This window comes from Epinephelus moara, chromosome 13, assembly GCF_006386435.1.
Source record: "Epinephelus moara isolate mb chromosome 13, YSFRI_EMoa_1.0, whole genome shotgun sequence".
NCBI lineage: Eukaryota > Metazoa > Chordata > Actinopteri > Perciformes > Serranidae > Epinephelus > Epinephelus moara.
Genome location: NC_065518.1, coordinates 30,906,464 through 30,927,613, shown reverse-complemented (window position 1 = coordinate 30,927,613; position 21,150 = coordinate 30,906,464). Strand labels below are relative to the sequence as shown.

Below are 21,150 nucleotides of genomic sequence, written 5' to 3'. Positions count from 1 at the left end.
GAGAGAGAGAGAGAGAGAGAGAGAGAGAGAGAGAGAGAGAGATACAGGACAGACGGTAATGACAGTAGCTTACAACAACATTAATGAAAGTAATAATATTATAGTTATAGTTCTGGCTACTGTGGTACAATAGCCCCAGACTAATAAACCAGTGGTTCCCAACTGATCCAGCCCAGCCACCGGATCCAGATTTCTCCTTAGTCATTAGTTAAAGGTCCACACAGTTTAATCTACTCAGCATAGTACTTGCATTTGGCCACATCATTGAGCTAGTTTGCTGTCTCTGTTAAGTAGCTGTCAGTTGGTCAGTCACTCTAAAATAGGAAATGGCAACTTAAAATAAAAGCTGCCTCTGTGCCAAATGTGCAAAATTAAGTGTGTTTTTGATAAACCTGGCACATTCATGAGTCACTTGTGGTCCATTTAGAATGGACCCATGACCCACTTTTGGACTGCAACCCACCAGTTGTGAAGCAATGCCATAGACCACCATGCTAAAATGCCCAAATTTACTGCAGAAATAAACACTATTACAGCCTGGTACAAAAAACAGTTTTGGTCTCTATAGCTACTTTCAACATTCATGACACCTGTACGGGGGGTTCATTTCTTTATAACTCACCTGTTTACATTTTATTAAGGCTCAAAGTTACGTGTATTTAAGGGCAGGGCCACCTGAGTAGCAGGCCATCTTTGAGCCGTCGCTACAGTCTGTGGGTTGGATTCACCCTTCACTCCTCCACAGTACCAACCTCTCATCCAAATATGGTCAACTCTGGTTTTAGGAAATCAAGATTGCGACGGCTGAAATGCCTACCTTGGGGCTTAAAAATTGCAGTCCATAAAGCAATAGGTGACATCATGAAAGCTACTTCCATTATTTATACAGTCTGTGGTTTTAACGTAGCGTTGCATACTTTACTTACGTCATTGCGCAGTGACGTCACCCATGTAACTTATTTACATCATATTATGTAACAAACATACTTTTTTTTTTAATACAAAACATGGTCTTTTTTCTGAACCGTACTAGGTAATTTTGTTTCTTAAACCTAACTACTCATGACATTAACATGTTACAATGTGTTGCAGCTGTGCGTTACCTAGAGACGCTAAAGGGTGCCCTGTGCGTTGCACCGAGGGGCGTGACAAAGCATTGGTATTTGATGACCTGAGAATGAGACCGGGTTGGCCTTCCCCACCTCTGTCAATGCACAGCCTCTTTTCCAAGCTGTTCAGTAGATGCAGAAGATAAGACACGACTAACAGGCACCTGTCACAGAGTTATACTGCTCAGCAAATGGGAAACCAGAGGTGACATAGCCTTCAGACCACAGAGATGTTTACCGGTCACAGAAAAGAAAAAGTAGTAACTCTAGGGTATGTATGGACCTTCTGGAAATTCTGTGACTACCCAATCTGATCCTACCGTACATACATACATGCATGTATAACATAATCTGTTCTCAGGAGCAAGATTTTCATTGTAATCCTATGACATTGCTCTCATAATAGTATGACTTTCTTCTGTAACTGTAACTTCTTACTGGAATATTAGATGTGGTATGTACAAAGGAGCTGAGACAGAAAGAAATCCTAACATAGATCTGATAGGACTGTTAATTGACACAAGAAGAAGACAGAAGAGGTTTTATTCCCTGACCAACCTGTGGATCCATCAGCCTGTTTGCTATGGTCTGCTCCTGCGATGTGGAGATGATCTCCTGATTCACCAGCAGAGGGAGCCAGCTGTACACAAAAAATCATAAAGACAAACACTTCACTAAATCTCTAGACTGGCTGAGGTCCACTGCAGACAACATCCAAAATGTCAGATTTGATCATCTTGTATTTTAATGTTCATTCATTTATTCAACCAAGTGAAACACAATGACAGTGTGCAGAACTTGTGGAGAAATCGGAGCAGACCTAACCTTGCCAGTGTCAGCATTGTGGCGATTTTGAATCCCATTCTGTTTGTGGCCGCTCTCTGAGCTCTGGCCGCTACCGGCACTGCGGCTGCTGCCCACACTGCCTGCACTCCCAACACTGTTTCTGTCACCTGAGAGAAAACAGACACAGAGAGAGAGAGAGAGAGAGAGAGAGAGAGAGAGAGAGAGAGAGAGAGAGAGAGAGAGAAAGGGAGAGAGAGAGAGAGAGAGAGAGATCACAGTGTGGAATCAGACCTGCATAGAATTTGATAATTAAGAAATGAGGAGAGACAGCAAGATTGTAGGGGGTCATTTGCAAGTTAAGGTATGTGGTCTGAGTGCACTGCAAATAAGTTTTTTAACAAGTCATTAGAAAGTCCTATTCAACCTTAAAGGGTTAGTCCACCATTTTAGGAAATACCCTTATTTGATTTCTTTTCAAAAGTTAAATAAGAAGATCAACACCACTCCCATGTCTGTGGGCAGGTACGGACCAATAACTGTATATAAAGATGGAAGGCATGACAGCTCCCCAAAAGTGAAGCCAAAACATCTTGATTGTGCCCTGGTGGCTGACTGCACTACAGCACATATATCCCACACCCTTCATGTTAGCGGATGGGATATGGGCCAAATTCACAACTTAAAGTACACTCAAAGTAGTTCTTATCACGCTGATAAGGTAAGTTTGGTTTTATTAGTTATTTGATGCTATAAAAAGGAGGCGTGGCATCACCGCTGACAGTTGTGTGTGTCAATGGGTGTGTAGCAGCTAGCGGCGCTGCTCATTATTGGGTCAAATGGGTGTATGGGCGGGAACCCAAAACCACAGCTCCACTTCCCCTTCACCACTGCACAGACTCTGGTTCCAAATGGCGTCACCATTGCAAGGTGGCAGTGGCGGTATGTGGGATATTTGGGCTTCACTTTTGTATGGTGGGATAAAGTGGAGCTGGTTATCCAACTTTAGATACAGTCATTGGTATTAGCATTGGCAATTAGCTTAGCTGAGCATTAAGACTGGAAGCAGGAGGAAACAGCTAGCCTGGCTGGGTCCAAAGTTAGAAAATAGGCCTCTTGAAAGTCTAATTGTCTTGTCTTTAACCCATACAATAAAAGAAATGTAAAAACAACAATGTGTTATTCTAAGGGGGAGTTACATGGTGTAATGAACGACAATTTATCCATACCAGCAAGAAAGTGACAGCATGAAATTCCCATAGACTGTAAAAATAATGGATGTAGCTACTGTGACGTCACCCATTGGTTTGTGGACTATATTTGGGTGAGAGGGTGGCGCTGTGGAGGTGGTGGATCTGACTGAGAAGCCAAGACAATATGGGTGGACAGTCTATTATTAAAGCAGCCCCGTACTTCAATATGTGTCACTTTAAGCCTTAATAAAGTACTTCAATGTTGGCTTCATTTTTCAGCTCTGGGGGTTGCCGCTTGGAAATTTCCCATAAAACCACAAACTGTCATTTCTATTTCTGTTATTGTATGAATTAAAACAAGATACAAACGTGTTGATTAGTAAGCTTCTGTGTTAAGCTAGGCTAATCATATCCCAGCTGTAGCTTTGACTGATCAATCAATCAACTCATCTAACTCTCTAACCTAAAGCCATTTAGCATATTTACAAAAATATCATATCCTAGTGTTGCCAATTTCAGAAAAGATCTGGAATTATAAATAACATTATCTCTTTGATTTTGAAAAACCAAACTATAATTTCCATAACTCAACACTACATGAAATGACTTGTTAAGATAATTGTTTTTCATAGTTTTGCTGTGCTGGTTTTCAGGGTGGAGCCAGCTGCACCAACAAGCTGCAAAAGCGGCCTGTTAGGAGTAACACAGGAGTTCGAGGAAAGGCCTTAAAGGAGTGCTGCTCACTTACCTTTATGTACTGCTGCGACAGAACTCAATGGTTATGATTACTGGATTATTGGGCTGTGGGTTGGAGGGGGTGGAAGAGGGGAGGCATGGGATTTGCAGGGTGGCATGGTTAAGGTCAACACATAGGGGATATAAAGGGATACAGACAGGAATAAGCTTCCTTAAAGAGGCCCAGTTTATCAGAGTGGCTGGGATGGGATCTGACCTACAGGTTCACACAGGGTAGGTTGTGGATGGCAGGGGGTTTGGGACCACACACCCTTACCAGTGGGAGAGCTCCTGAGGACCCAAATGTCCTGAGTGGGGCTAGCAGGACTAGCTGGGGTTGAGAGCTGACTGTCAGGTGGAGCACCTAACAAACACACACACACTTTAGACACACACTCACTGTAGCTGGGACTGGACCTACTGTATTGAGCTGACACTGAGCACCAGAGGTCTGATCAAAAGGAGACTGGGATCAGGGTGCTGTTTGGGAAGGAAATCTGAAACCTGGGTACACAAACGGAATATAAGACAATGGGCCCCTGGGCACAGTCATGTAAAGGGCCCTCTAGACTGATGCAAAGGAAACAAGGGTTGTGGGCTGGGGGGCCCGATTTTTATCTCCCCAGGGGATGTATATTAGCCATTCTCATAGTGGTGTACTTCCACCACACACCGACACCAAGCCAGCACTGGACAAGTTGTATGGAGGTATCAACAGGATGGAGACCTCATGGCCAGAGGCGCCTTTAAATGTGGCCGGAGATTTATGCCATTGTGAGTGAAGTCCTGCCAAGATATCACCAGCACATCAGCTGTCCTACCTGTGGAGGTAACTTGCTCGACCATATGTACACTCCTTTCTGGGAGGGACATGAAAAAGCTTGTGGTCGTATTGTGTCTTTGGTCATATTGTGTCTCTTTGTGGTGTATTACGTCTCTGTGGTCTTAGTGTGTCTCTGTTTGTTTTGTATCTCTTTGTGGTGATATTATGTCTGTTTGTGGTCTCATAGCATCTCTTTGTGCTCGTATTGCGTTCTTTTGTAGTTGTATTGAGTGTCTTTGTGGTTCTATTGCATCTCTTGGTTGCCAAATTGTTTCTCTTTGTGGCCATGTGGTTGTATTGTGTCTCTGTGTTCGTTTTGCATCTGTGGTGATATTATGTCTCTTTGCAGTTGTACTGAGTCTCTTTGTGGTCACACTGCATCTCTTTGTGGTTGTGTAATGTCTGTTTATGGTCGCATTACATCTCTTCTTAGCTGTTTTGCACCTTGTGTGTTTGATTGACTTTCTCACTAGAAATAATGACAGTCACTTCAAACAGAGGAGGGCCCCTAACCTTTTGGGCCCCTGGGCCTGTGCCCAGTAGGTTTTTTCAATAATCCATCCTCACCTGGGAGGACATGAATGTGTCACAGGTGGTGAACCGAAACCAAACAGATGGGAGGAAGTTGGTCAGTGTGTGTGTGTGTGTGTGTGTGTGTACCTGTGGGATCATAGCCAAGGGTGTATGAGTCATCAGTCTGAGGGGTGGGGCCATGGCTTGAGGAAGGAGCTCTGGATGCAAAGTGTTGTCGTTGGCAAGGCATTGAGGCTTGGCGGGAGAGAGTGCCTCCTAGGGTCAGGGAGACAGGTTCGGGTTGAGGTTGGCATGCATGAGTGAGGGTAAGAAGTTCATGTACATGCATGTGTGTTTGTCAGTTTGGCCTGCATGCACAGGTACAGGCTGAGGGATGGCAACAAAAACCACCATTTTAAAGTCTGTTGAGCACATTATGAACTTTGTCATGTATTCTTGTTCATTGAATATTTGGAGGAACAACTAAAAAAGGGCAGATTCACTGTAAATCCCCTCTGGTGTTACATAAGAGGCTGTTGAAAGAGAGTGTAAGATCACCAGCGACGCTCAGAGGGCTTACTTTTCCTTTGTGTGTTGTTGGTCCATGGTTGCTGACACCATTGACATTATCACAGAGCTCAGGCACACACACACATACAGACACGTGCACACACACACTACTGAGTTTGCCTCATAAGCAAAGAGCCTGTCATCGACTTAAAGTCAAACTCTCTTTCTCTTGTCTGTTCTCCCTCAAGCATGAGCGCGCACACACACACACACACACACACACACACACACACAATATCCCAACGCAGACTGTGAGGGCTTTAGCACTGAGCTGACACTTTGCAATCTGGCCATAATAATCCTATTAATGTGTGTCTGTGTGTGAGTATCTACGTTTGTGTGTATGTGTGTGTTTCCTGACTTGTCGAGGACCTTGAAATGAAGTGTTTTAGTTTGTGAATGTGTGTGTGCATCCATGTCTGGAGCTGTTATTGGACCCCTCGCTGTGCTCGTCCCGCTGTTTGAATGTCAATGGCTTTACAGCTGCAAAACAAGCGGAGGGATCATATTCCTTTCATTCACAGGGATTAAATCAGATGATTTACAAGCACGCTGAACCCTCCAGTGATCATGCATGAAAACATGATAGATCCTGCCTGTGTACAAGTGTCGAGATATATTCTTGGCCCAGATATATCCATTGCCCTGGGTCAAGTTAGCCCATTTAACACTACTCTGTCAGCTCAAGCCCACAGTGTGCAAGGTCCTATGTGTCACTAGGGAGAAGTTATTATAGTATAACTCAGTAAGTATTTATTCCTGCTGTGCTCTCAGTGGTCTTCCATTAAAAGGTAACTTTGGTATTTTTTTGTGTGCGTACAAGTGACTAACGAAAATGACAGTTTTTTTAAATTGGTCCAATTTTGAGCTAGAGGGCTGCAGGCTGCAATGTAACCACTCCGCATTTGTGCATCATCAATATACATCCACTAAAAGTGTTTGTTTTTTCCACTGACAGGCTCAGATTGTTATTATAAGTGTCTGACAATATCATGAAAATTATCCCTACAGAGATAGAGCTTGTTTTTTTTTAAAAAAAAAAAGTAAGATCCTTTTGGTTTAACCAGAAACAGCCCTGAAATCGCTATCACCAAACCCACTGAAAATAAACAGTAATTTAGCGTGTATAGCACCAGCATATTTTCACATCCAACTGGATAAAATTATTTTATTATTATTTTTGACCGAATGGAACGGTGGAAATATGAATCAAGGTGCCTTTGATAGTTTTATTTGTTTCTGTCAACTTTGAATGAAGTGTGTTTTACAATGAAAAAATAAAGTTTATTTAAACATAGTCTGGTGGCTCAGGCGTAAGCGTTTTTAGGGCCATTTCTGGTGAAACAAATAGGATCTCACACTTTAACAAAAAGGTAGGGTCTTTCCATACTATTATCAGACACTTAGAGTTACAGTTAAGCCTGTCAGTGACAAAAACAAGCACTCTTAGTGAATGCCAATTAGTGCACAACAGCCCATTCACATTACATTGCAGCCTGTTCACAGGGGTCTTGCTCAACACTGGACCAGTTTCAAAAATTGTTCCCGTTAGTCACTTAGACACAAGAACATCAGAAAATAGAGTCCAGGTTTGAAAATACTGAAGTTAACCTTTTAAGAAATAAATAACACTTATTGCTTTTTTAATTGGATGTTTTCAAAATCAAATGCATAAAAACATAATAATATATGACTTCTTCACTCATGTAGTATAAAGTCATGTGCATGGTTGTACAAAACTTTTCAGAGGGCACCAGGGCAAAAAATTGCTATCAGGCCTCTATGGACACCCCACTCTTGAACTAACCCCAGGCCTTTGGGGCCTACTTGCCCTTGGAGCCCAAGGAGAGTACGGTTAAAAACAAATAGGCATTAATGTACATGCAGTAACTAGTCGAGGTCTGAAAAATTTTCCTAGCTGGCATCGGACGTCAATAGCTTCAGAAAGACACTGGAATCGCACAGCGTACGTAAGTTAAATTATGGTTGGAATGAAAATCGAGTTGATGCCATTTAAAAAGTCTAACAATGGTAGAATTTCTCATTGTGTTGATGTTAACATGATGACATTTTGCAAATGTTGGGTTTTGTTCTCCATACTGTGTGACTAAATGTCATTATTTTACATCAAGATGACATTGGCATGAGACGTTTGGAAGACATTGAATTTTGGTTACGCAACAACACTAGTTAAAATCAATAAAATATCAACGTCATCTGTCGTCAGTGTTCTACAACATTGATGTTGAAATTATACGCTATCCTGACATTGAATTTTGGTCATCTGACATCACAACCTAAATTCAACTAAATATCAACGTCTCAATGTTGGTAACCAGCTGGGTTAACTACTTCGTATACCTTAAAAAAAACTCAACTCAAAGTCCCCTACGAGCTATTTTCCTGAGCTTTCAATAGCATCTATTTTTTTTTATCGTTCTTTGTGGTCAAGAATGAACTTTCATACCAAACTCTACAAACAGTTTGGTGGTTAAGAGTCATAACGGTATGAAAAAATCTTAATCTGCAAAGTAACTACAGACTATAAATGTTAAATAAATTTAGCGCAGTAAAAAGCGGCAGTAGCTCAGTCCTTAGGGACTTGGGTTGGGAACCAGAGGGTCGCCTGTTCAAGTCCCCGTCCGGACCAAAAATATGGAGCGTGGACTGGTAGCTGGAGAGGTGCCAGTTCACCTCCTGGGCACTGCCGAGGTGCCCCTGAGCAAGGCACCGAACCCCCCAACCGCTCAGAGCGCCTGTCATGGGCAGCCCACTCTGACATCTCTCCACTTAGTGCATGTATAGGTCCAGTTTGTGCATGTGTGTGTTCGGACCTGTGTGTAATTGACAAACAGAGTGAAAAATTGAATTTCCCCTCGGGGATTAATAAAGTATATAAAATTTAAAAAATTAAAAAAATTAAAAAAAAATGTGCCATGATTCCTTCGAAAATGTAGAGGTGCGTAGAGCAGCAGAAAATGTAAATACGAAAATGTAGAGGTGCGTAGAGCAGCAGAAAATGTAAATACTCCATTAAAGTTCCTCAAATTTATACTTCACTACAGTACTTGAGTAAATGTACTTCGTAAATTTTCATTAATGAGTGTATCAGAGTTCATGCATATGTTGGTTGCGAGCTGTTTGTTTGTCTACCTGCTCGTCTGCTGAGGACCTCCACCACTGAAGGTGGGAAGAAGCCCACCCTGTCTGTCCCCCGCTGCGTGTCGTGGATGTGACCTTTCCAGCGGCCGTCTGAGTGCTGCTCCAGGACCTGACACCAACAAATTATGGCACGCTTCAGCTGAAATGTTTTTGGCACTGCAAACAGCATTAGCCTTGCAACAGTTCACAATCACATTAGACGAGACTATGGAACAAAAACAATCACGAAGAAATTATTCAATGATAAGAAGACTGAGAGCTTTGTTTAAAGCAAAAAAAAAAAAAAAAGGTGGCTGTATAGTGTGAAACTTTGAGGCGTTGGTTTCCAATCATTTTTTTCTTATCAACTATACATCAATTGTTTGCATGTCACATTTGTGACTCCTCCAGTCATGCTTTTAAAACCATAATGAGAGAGCCAATGAGCTGGAAATACACAGTGAATTCATTGTGAGTGTTAACAAAACGCCTGGAGAGGACAAAAACAAACACCTCTGCCTCCTGACAGGAAACCTCACAACAACATGCGAGTTCATACACGAGTCTGGGATGTCATAATGACTCGTGTATCAAAATACAAAGCAGTGAGCACATAAACACACGTAAATGTGCATAGACATGAATTAGTGCAAACACTGCGTGTGTGTGGGGAGGGGGAATGAGCAAACAAGTTGCTAATGAGAGAGTGACAGCAGCAAGTTTGTGCCTGCTTCTCTGCTGTGGTCTCTCGCTCAGGGTACACTAAATTACCCTGCAACATCCCACACAAATCCTAACAACAAGACTTCACTCACAAAAGTCTTCATCATATAATCCTTACCCTGCCTGAAGTAGATGCCAGCAGCTAAACATAACTTTCTGCTGAATGTTTTTTACAGTAATATGGTGCACCTGTATATTAACAATAAAACAGTAATTCCTGCATGGTTACAAACATTAACAAAACACAGCAAGCCTTCACTTGGGAAAGCAAGGAGAAGATGTAATGTTAAATGAGATTTCTTAAGCTGAAACATTAAAGGAGCAATAAGCGAAATTCATCATTTCTAGATTGAAGGAATTAAAAAAATGCTATGTGAAGAACTGGAGGTGTAATTTCATCTGGAGTATAGCATGACCTCACACAACCTTTCTCTGTGTTGATCTCCAGCCCATTGTTTACAAGCCGGTCCGGCTGCGCGTTCATGTACGTTCATGTGAATCCCCCCCCTCTCGGAGCCCTTGGCCCTCCCTCCCTATAAAAGGCTACAGCCAGTGAGCAATGGCAGCGCATATTTTCAAAATGAAATGGCAGAGAGCGGAACGAAACCGGGGCTAACCGGTGCTTCCTCCTCAGGCTCCACTTCACTCAGCTGCCCCACAGATCCGCTGCCTCTCCCACTTTAACCTCAATAACAATCCGGAGCGAGCTGGGAGCGGCTGGTGAGGTGTTAGCCGCAGCATGACCGGAGGGAAGCACAGCCGGTTAGCCTCCGCTAGCTTCCCAACTAGCCCCGGCTCTCTGTTTGGATCCAACCGGAGCACCGAGCCCTGGTTTGTTATTCAGGTTAAAGTGGGAAGAAGCAGCGGGTTTATCGGGCAGCTGAGTGAAGCTGGGGAAGTGGAGGCTGCGGAGGAAACACCGGGATGAGTTAATGCCTGGAGCTTGAGTTATTAGCGGCTCGGTCCCAGCAATGGGTCAGGCGTTACAGTTGTGTTAAGTGAGTAAGTTAGCCCGGCAGCCCAGCTAACATTTTCAATAAGCATTGTAAAATGTAGCCTCCCTGCGAGGCTACATTTTTGTAATATATTTGCTGAGATGGAGGCGAGGCTCAGTGACTAGAGGAGCTGATAGAAGTGCTCCATAGCTGTAAGTTACTCCAGTAGCAGCCGACTCAGCTAGTGCTAACACTGGGAGCTAACGCTAATGTTCCTCCTCTTCTCCGTGAGTGAGATCGATGTTTTAGCCCAGCGGGCAGCTGGCTCGCGGGCTGCCCACTAGGCTAAAACATCGCTTCAGGTTAAAGTGGGAAGAAGCAGCGGGTTTATCGGGCAGCTGAGTGAAGCTGGGTGAAGTGGAGGCTGTGGAGGAAACACCGGGATGGGTTAATGTCCGGAGCTTGAGCAGCCCGCGAGTCAGGTGGGCAGCCTGGCGGACTCTAGCCGACCCAGCTAGTGCTAACACTGGGAGCTAACGCTAACGTTCCTCCTCTTCTCCGTGAGTGAGAGCGATGTTTTAGCCTAGCAGGCAGCCCGCGAGGGCGAGGCGAGGCGAGTGGGGGGGGTGGGGGATGTAGAGCAGAGGTAGAGGGAGGAGTGGCTCATGACACACTTTGTTTTGGTCTACAGGCAGTGCACAACAGCAAACCTAGCGGTGAAATGATTTCGCTTATTGCTCCTTTAAAGATAAACCAAACCAGCAGCATTTTATGAAGTGTTTCTGGAGGGTTTTTGACACCCGTCAATCATGCATCTCTTATCTCAGAACTGATAAGCTTTTACTTTTATAAATGTATTAATCCACACCAGCTCCCAAAAATGTGTGTGAGAGAGAGAGACACCAATCAAGAAGCAACAACCCCATGATTTTACACTCCGTGGGTTACCTGGAGTGTAAAATCATGATGTTTAAACAATGCAGACTCAAAAACAACAACAACAAAAAAAAAAAATGCATGCATTACTTCCCCCACATAAGCACCAGAGTAAAAAAAATTTCAACCGGTTTGATATTAAGTCAAGCACCCGACGGTTCCGGTATACGGAATTCAACCACTAGGTGTCGCACTTGACTCAGCAACACTGTCCCAAAAGCAAACGTGCATCCGAATATCACATCACATCATACATCATCGGAGCTCTCTGTCCACATTGAAACATAAATATCAACTGTGCACCTGAGATCAAATTGGAGAAGTAATCCCTTAAAAGATGGACGAGAGCTTGCTCTCTTCCTATATTTGTACTTTTTAAACAAAAAACATGTTTTATATTGTGATATTTACTGGAATGATGTACAATATAGCCAATAGCAAGTAGGTTGTTACTAGCGATGGTCATTTACCAGAAACTTTCAGCTCCCTGGCGGTCTCCCTCCTATCAGCTGCTACCTAATTTTGTTTTTTGTAGTGACAGTATCGTAAGGATAATTCCTTATTTTAACTTCATGAATCAGCCGTTGCTCATCCATAGAGTGCTGCAGAAATTACATTTGTAGACCGACATGAAAATTTGCGTCGCCTTGGTTCCTTGCTCAAAAACCCAATGGGATTTTTCCATTGCATGTTGCATAAAATAAGCTCTGTGGCAAACAAACATTTGTTATACTTACGCGTTTTGTTCAGCAAGACAATCTTCACAAATTAACATCACTTTTTTGATTTTCAAAGCCTTAATGCAATCGCCAGAAGTAAAAAGCTAGCGTTAAGTGCTGTGACCACTGGCACAGGTTACTGTCGTAGGCCACTTTTTAATTTCCCAGAATGTGTCACAATAATAACAAATGTCATTTCAGTCGCATTGCGTAAAATCAAACCAATTTAAACTGGTACACTAGACCGGACCAGCAAAACTGGAAATCGGCCCAACTCAGCTCAATTACTTTTAGCATTTTATTTATTAATTTATTTTTTACATTACAAGCATAATTGTATTTCAGCGCGTTTATATTTTAGTCTTTATCATTTTTAAAGTACATTTCAATATGAGCACTGAAAAAAAACCAAAACATATATATGTGTATATGACAGTAAGACAGTAAGAGAGTAAGTACCATAATAAGATCTCCAGCGCGGAGGTTAAGAGCAGTGGGGTCGTGGAGGTTCCAGTAGTCCTTCACCGCTCTGACCTGGAGAGAGCTTGATGCCTCTGCACACAGAGAAAGATAAAGACATATCATCAGGATGTTTCACTTCATTGATTTCTTTTCTGACCTCTCTCTTTGCCATTTTGCAACCTCTCCCCACTGTTTCCCCTGCCTCTGTCTCAACCAAAAAAAAAAAATCCACATTTCATAAAAGCATCAATGCTCTATGAAAAACAGTTTAAGAGCTACTAACCTCTCAGCAGCTGTTTGATTTCCCTGCTGGCTGTGGAGGTGGTGAACTGGTTGACAATGTCCAAAGCTGTCTGGTTGTACGTGTTGCGCATGTTCACATTGATGCCCGCCTAGAAACACACACACAACACACACACACACCGTGGGATTACTGTGGGTGAGGTGCAGTTTCAAAACAAAGCCTCCCTCAAATGCCTCCCTGCTTTATTAAAGAATAACACTGGAATTAGTTTTTGACATTGTCTTTCTGTCTGCACCTTCAGTACAAAAATGTCAGAGTCAGCCTTTAAAATCCCATACTAGCTGAACTGAAATTATATTTTACGTCTTTGCTTACATCAAGCAGCAGTCGCACCACTTCAGTTTTGCCATAGAGGGCAGCCTCATGCAGAGACGTCCCCGCTTTAGTGGTTCTGTTGATGTCAATACCAGCTTTGAGGAGCAACCTGGGTAATCAAAGCAGAAAACACTCATGTAAGGCCGCAGGCAACACTCAGAAACAGATTCATCCATTCAACTGTTACAGACATCTGCAACATCTCATTAAGCCGTAAACCCCCGACTCATCCACACACCCACACACAAACACAAACACACACACACACGCTAACAAATATGTCTCTGGTTCTGTCAGAGGCCCAGATGTAGGAATGTATCCGGAGAGCAATACAGGAGGAGGAGGTCCTCAGCTCGCTGTGTGAAGGTTCAGTCAGGATTTGGAGGTGTAAACAACACTGAAACACTGCTGTAATATATTAGCTGTATGGTGTTTTCTGATTGTTATCCCACTCCAACACTTCTTTGCCACCAATGTGTCCATTGGACGCTACACTTATGCATCTACTTTGTTACAGCATGTTTCCTTTCAACTTTCAAACAAGTTAGGATTTGACAAAATACAACAGAACTCTAATCATCATTATCAGAAACAGGCTAAACAACTACAACATGAAGCATTAGGACAGTGTGTGTGGGTGTGTGTGACTGTAAATGACTAAGGTTGCTGAAAGGTGGCTCAAAGGCAGTTTTCATTATGGCGTAAGACTGTATGACAAAGTTCTAAAGCCACTGCTGGGAAACCAAAACTCCGATTGTGAGATAAAGTTGTGTTAGTATGTGGGTGTGATAGAACATAATATTTTGAGGACAATATCATTTTGAAAAAACAAACAAAGTTGGCAAAAGCATTCTTCATTTGACATGTAAAAGCTGACACATTAAATCAACATTGTGTAAGAATATGTATTTGCGATTTGGTGTGCCTGCATTTTCAAAGTGGTATACCACTGTTGTAAATACAGACCTTCAGTCCAATAAGGTCCAGCTTCAGGCTGTAGCAACTCCAATTCGGCCAGTGCAAACCCCAGTGCCCCGGTCTGATCCCAGACCGCCCCAACTCCCTGCCTAATCAGCAAACTTTCTGTTGCTGATGTTACACCCAGTGCTGCTGCTGGCCTTGGGGTTTGAGCTGGTGGATTTTGAGTTGCTACAGCCGCTAACTGAAGGTCTGTCTTCAGAGCCCAGTCTCCTCCTGGCAAAATAGACTCCTAGCAGCGGGGAGTGAGGCAGAGGGACCAGGGGTAAACACTAGCTAACTAATTCTGGTCTCATTTGAGGTCTGATAAACGGACAGAGAGATTGGGACAAGAGCTGAGAAAATCATTGCCCTGCATGCAGCTCTAAAATGACATAACATTCTACCCATTTTCAATAATAAAGACACAAAATAAAAAATCAATATCTGGCGGTCACTGTTGATTTTGTGGCAGGTCGGCAGAAATAAATCAATGTATGGGAAACACTGGACATCTGCAGGAGTGTACACTCTGCAGATGTCGGATTGTCATTATTTTCCCGTTAGCCGTGAGAAAGGTCACTACAGCTTATGTCAGGACAGTATAAACAAATAGCAACCCTACATTAGCTGGGCCAAATGACCAATCCTAAGTCCCATCCCCAAAAGTTATTATTGCTAAGTCAGACAAGCTTGACAAAAAGAAACATGGCAGTGTTGGTTCCACTTAGCCGGGTGCTGCGGTGATTATTAGATAGTTTCTCGGCATCAGGCAATATAGCTTCAAGAAGCAGACAGCAAGCAATGAGAGGATACGCTCACAATGTTAACTGTTGTAAACAAGGCTAAAGGACGTAAATTAAGGCCTCCGGTCTCAAAGTAAAAGGAAGAAGTAGAGACAGAATGACAAGACTATCAGTCAACATTGCTCCTGCACTGCCGGGTATGTGTCCCCTTTTCCCCCTCTGGGGATCAGTATAGTACTCAATGTATTTATTACTGACTGCAGATCATGGTGCTGATCTAATGTTAGTCTTTCTTTACTGTAGAAAGTCATGTTAGTTACTTTGGGGTGGCACGTAGTTTACGGAGATAATATAAACAAAGAAATATTAATTCTTTAATAATTCTTTTCGATAATTCGCGTTGTCTTAAAAATATGTCAGCAACCAACCTACAGTATGTCCTTTTCCAAATCTCTCTAATGATACCACAGAAATGACAAGGGGGCAAATCTGGCTGACATTGTTGATCTAGCATTAGGCTGATTCCTTTTGATGTAACAACACATTAGCTAGCATATCTGAGAATACAAGAAAAGTCCAAGGTTCTGCTGTGTTCCAAGCTTTCTCAACTGTTTTTGGGACACAGAGCAAAAAGGGGCAGGACTTGGGAAGAGCTAATTCCAAAGTATAATTCGTGCACTGCTAACAGTGTGTGAGGTTTGGATTTTTACATCAACAGTATTTGTTGCCATCATGTATTTGACATGATGGCGTTACTGAGAATGCCAATTTGGCTTGTTCTCATAGCTACCTGGAGTGCGGATTGTGAATGAAAGAGGCACCATTCTTCCAAGCCAAAACATTTTTAAAGCTTTTATTTTTCAGGTAAAAAAGTTGCAATATGTAGCTTTTAAGTATTAAAAATGACATCTTTATGCTGAAAATATTACCATTTTCATCATGACTGTCAATATTTTTCCTGAGAATAAAGTTGTACTTTAGTATGAAAAAGGTCCTGATACTACAGCTCTCAAAACAAACATCTAATAACATTGCGTTATTCTCTTCTGTTTTCATTTTTTCTTATTGTTATGACTTAACTCTCATATTATACAACTTTTCCATGTATTAAAATAATCTTGTAATGTATTGTTATAACTTAATTCTCAAAATGTTGCGTTTTTTCTTGTAAAACTGCAACTTCTTTTATAAAGAAGGCAGTATGACAAAACTTTGAAAGATGTCTTTCTCTTAACAGTGACCTTGATACTGTGTTAGAAGACTGAATGATTCCGAGGACTGCTACAGAAATATGTTTAAATTAGCAAAATGAAACAGCTACAAAGCTGTGAAGTCAGCCTTTGGTTTGAGCTGACTGTGTCTTCAAAAAGCTTAATGGTGGCTTGTGAAATGTGAATGCTGCTGACAAACACTCTTGACTTAGCGGGATCACATTAAGTGGGACACCACAGGGGGGTGGACAGACACATGAATTATCAAACCATGAAGTATGATGAAAAAAGGAGCCTGAAGCGAACCTGTTGTAGCTTGCACCTTCTTCTTTTACTCAGCAGCAACAGTTTTAATCTTGCTCTGAAACCTTGTGAAGGCTGAAAGTAAGTATGTCACAAGAACTAGACCTCTCCATCTCTGTCTTGCAGATAAGCAGAATGCGGTCTCCTCCAGTTTTGAGGGTGACATTTCATTTTGAATTATCCCAATCCTGTTTATCAAAGTACAATTTATACTTCTGTTATCTTCCCACATAACAAGAGTCTTTACATACATGTTACTAAATCCACAACAAAATCTTCACATCTTCCCTGGAAAAAAAAATCTATCAGCAAATGTTTGCAGCTCCAGTTCCAACCAGACTTCTACAGCTATACAAAAAGTAGGTACTGTAAGACGTCTGCTGTTGCAGTATGGCAGTCTTTGAAGAGACATAAATCCCTTAGCGGGAGATCACAGCCAAATTCTGCTGAGTAAACTCTGAATAAACTTGCGTGCTAATGCAGTGATTTATTTTTTTATTTCTGTTTTTTGTTGAAAGCTTGCTGTTTCTCCTCCACATCTACTATTGAACTTCCCAGTTCACGACTAGGAGAGAGGAGGATGGAGAGGGTATTGCAAAAGAGATCTGATAATCGTTAGCAGCATGTCTGAGAGGCAGGGTGGAGTTACTTGGCTAACTACATGCATATTTACACAGATACACTGGCATAAAAAACACACCGAACCACTCTTGGGTATCTGGAAAGTGTAATGTTTCTGGGATTAAACATCTCTACAGTACAGAGTGTGTTCTGTTTGAATGTGGAGATTGTTATCAGTTTTGCTTTCTGGAGCTACCTGAGGGGAGATGTAGCACCTGTAGCTATGAATTAAGGGCTGGCAAAAATATGGTATTCTGTGAAGTATCAGTGTAGTGCAGCACTAATGATAATAGCTAAAGTAGTAATTGTACCAGTAGTAGCACAAGCTGTACTGCTGGGAGGTGGCAGCAATAGTAATGATAGAACTAACTGCCCTAGTATTGGCTATTGTGATAGTCTTGGTAAAAATGGTTGTATTAGTGGAACTAGTGGTTGTAGCTGTGACAGGTGTTATTTTAGTTGCAATAGTACTAGAGTACCTAATCAAATAAATGTTGGCATTGTACTTTTCTGCAAACCACAGATATATTACATGTTTACGTTTCATATGCAGCAAATATGTTGAAACCTTATGTTTCTTTACGGTTCAGTTTCAAATTCCACAACAACCATGTGGTTAGGGTTGTGACAACATCATGTTTTAGCTTCAAATTTTTGTCACAAAAAACACAGCTGAACATGTACTGAATTCCATTAACAAAAACTGCTTTTGTAGCTACAAAAGCAGCTAGAAATGTCCTGAACACTTATTAAAAAATACCCGGTTTGGTTGCTACAAATAGGGCTAATAATGTCCCAAACTCTCATTTTAAAATACCCACTTTTGACACTACAAACACAGCCACACATGTCCACATGCTCGTTAAATATACTCCCTTCTGTCAATACTAACATGGCTGGAAATTTGCCACACTCTCAATTACAAATACCCACTTAAGTTGCTACAAACATGACTGAAAATGTTCAGAACTCTAGTTAAAAAAATACCTGCTTCTGTCAGTACAAACACAGGTGGATATGTCCCAAACATGGTTTGAATTGTCCCAAATTCTTGATAGAAATACCTGCTTTTGCTTCTACAAACATTGCTGGAAATGTCCCAAACTCAAATACATCATAAAATCATATACATGTACATCATAAATCATATACATGTAATCTGAACAAGGTCACATTAGAAATGTTAAGATTATGCCTATGAAAAGTACAACACATCTGCTTGCACGGACACATACAATGCCAAGATTTTATTCTGGCAACTGGGTTGCTAGAGGTTGTAGCAGTGCTAGTGCTGCAGTTGTAGTAGTAGCACTGACAGCCCTAGTATTTGAGATAATGGTAGCACTAAACATAGTTGCAGCAGTACTGGTAGTGAAGCAGTAATAGTAGTAGTGGTAGCAGCAGGAACAGTAGAAATAATAGCCATAGCACTGCTCCCAATAATAGCAATACTGTTAACAACTGTTACAGTGTTGGAAGTAGCATTATTAGCAGTAGAGGTTGTATAAGCAGTAATACTAGTACTAGTGGTAGCAGAAGTTATGGTAGTAGCAGTAACCATAGCAGTAATGGTGGAAGTATTCGTAGGAGATGTAGGAGCAGATACAGCAGAAGCGTTAGTAGTAGCAGTAGAGGTATTTGTAATTCTTGTAGTAGCAGCAGTGGTAGCAGTGGTGGGAGCAGCATTAGTGCTAGCAGAGTTAGTAGCAGAAGCATTAGGAAAGAATGATGAGGGCAGAAATAGACATGTATTAAACATAGCTCCTCGCTGTGATCTTACTTGATTATGTCTTTGTGTCCATTCCTGGCTGCCAGGTGGAGGGGAGTGGTGGATGGAGATTCCAGGCTGTCGTGCACCCCCTCCCCTTCTAACAGGGCTGTCACCATGTTACTGCTCAGCAGCAACTGAGCCACCTAAGGAGAAATCAAAGACACCAAAATGAAGATCAAGTGTGAGTAGTGAGAACAGAGGAGTGGCAGAATCAGGGCAAGAATTACAGCATTAGCAATACTTAGATATATATGCAAAGCCATGGTAGTTGAGGTTATGTAGTAAAAATATATGGATTAAAATAATATATATGGTGACTTATATATAGGGTCAGGCCAGTACAGAGGCTTATCCACTACTCAGCAGCTGTCTAAAGATACCACAGCCTCCATACACACACACACACACACACACACACACACTCACTCAAGAAGTCTATGTGTCAGAAAAACAGCCCAAAGCCTTCTATTCTTTCACAGCTAAACTGCAAACTCAGACTAGACGAGGGACATTTAACAGGCATAGGAAGTGTGTGTGTGTGTCTAATTCTGAATTACAGGCCAGCTATACATCTCACAGCTAGGCTTATCCGCCGATGTGACAGAGAAACAGTAAAACACACTGCAATGTGCAATCCCTTTAACGTTACAGTTTGCGTGCGCCCTTAAAGAGCCACTGAAGCCTATTTTCCTTTCGCTCAAACAAGCTTAATTTAGCTCGGTCACTTCATCTAAGCCATGGTTCATGTTTGACATAGGCCATCCCATCCAAAAAAGGGCAAAAAGGGCCAAATAGAGTGTTATCACATGCAAATAATTGGATTAGAATGACTACATGAATAAAGCAGTTCACTACATGGAGATTTATTCTCTCAGTCTCACAGTGTAGAGATCGGCTAAAGAGTGGAATTCACCAAATGGCATTACATGATCCTCCAACAGCACCAGAGGAGTGATCCTTACACAGGTCATTTTAGCTTATTACAGACAAAAGTACAAAAAAACTCCTCTAGAATCTGTGTCCTACTGTTCATTTAGAGCTGATTCCGGTTGAGCAGCATGTGTGCCGGCTGAGCACTGTTAATCAGTACGAATGAATTGTAAATCCTTAATTACAAACCAGTTTGCCATCTCTTTTCCATGGATCTGAGACCCCGCATCTCTGTTCTCAAAATCCCTCATCACCAGAACTCTGTTCTGCGCTCCATAAAAGTAGTCAGTGTTATGGATGTGATTTGGATTGTGATGTCCAAGATAAGATAATAATGTTAAACGGACCATGATGCTGTGCTACTGTTGCACCAAGCAAAGACACACAGACTTTTAAAAAGGAGCCACTGTTTGAACAGAGGAGACATTGCTATTTAACAGATTTTTTTAATGTTTAACTGGTACCTTCTTCCTGCCCTCAACAGAGAGAAAACGCAGATATCTGGGTGGTTGGTATGTTTAATGATTCCCCTGGACTTGTTTTTGTAGCGCCTGGTGTAAACATCTAGTGCTACTACAGCTGGGTTGACAGGTGAAAGAGCAGTGTGCATTAGCGTTAAAGCAAACAAGGGAGAGATTTAGTCACACATGTCTGAGCATAATTCACACTCAGATGAGGAGTTTGTTGTGCACCAAAATTGGTGACTAGCAGACGTATCAGAATGCTAAATGTAGTTAGCCTCTTTTATTTCTTTATTTTGTTTGTCAGCTTGGTAGCATATCGGTTAACTGGCAGGGGCTCACACAGCGTTAGTGGTTGTGAAACATGCAATAATATATACTACAATGGGGTTTTCCATAGATAGTGGAAGGAGGCTCCAGTTTCCGGTGTATATCCAAAAACTGCATCCTCTACCATGTTTACTGTCAAAGCTTTCACTATGCTAATGCTAACTCCGCTCTCTGTGATGACAAGTTCGCTCTGCACTGGATGTTTCCGAATATCTGCTGTTGTTGTGTCATAGCCATTGATATGTGTTTCTCATATTAGACAGCGATTGACTTTCATATTAGTGATGTACCTAATCTAGCTTGCCGGCAAATGTTTGAATCTCAGATTTTAGGGAAGTGCACAGACATTACTAGAGGTGTGTGAAAACACCTCTCTAGTGAAAAACTTTGCACAGATACAAGTCAGTATAGTCAAGGTCAGACATTTAAACGGACATAAACAGAAGGAAAATCCATTTAAATGAAGGGGAACATGGGATGTCAACAGTTAACTGTTTTTAGTTAACAGCAGAGAATAATTTTGACCAGTTACACACGTCGGCCTACAAGATAATTTTGT

The 21,150-nt window shown here is 41.8% G+C and overlaps 1 protein-coding gene across 1 annotated transcript in view; it reads right to left on the bottom strand.

Moving 5' to 3' along the window:
- The window catches only part of LOC126399317 (caskin-2-like), an 82,259-nt gene that overhangs the window by 15,688 nt on the left and 45,421 nt on the right, over positions 1 to 21,150 (bottom strand). Inside the window, exons 7-14 of the mRNA XM_050059156.1 lie at positions 18,880 to 19,013; positions 13,262 to 13,370; positions 12,926 to 13,034; positions 12,640 to 12,734; positions 8,880 to 8,997; positions 5,304 to 5,432; positions 1,935 to 2,062; positions 1,668 to 1,749 (exon numbers count right to left, since the gene is read on the bottom strand). Of these exons, the coding sequence (XP_049915113.1) occupies positions 1,668 to 1,749; positions 1,935 to 2,062; positions 5,304 to 5,432; positions 8,880 to 8,997; positions 12,640 to 12,734; positions 12,926 to 13,034; positions 13,262 to 13,370; positions 18,880 to 19,013 (904 nt within the window). The remainder of the gene's footprint in view (positions 1 to 1,667; positions 1,750 to 1,934; positions 2,063 to 5,303; positions 5,433 to 8,879; positions 8,998 to 12,639; positions 12,735 to 12,925; positions 13,035 to 13,261; positions 13,371 to 18,879; positions 19,014 to 21,150) is intronic.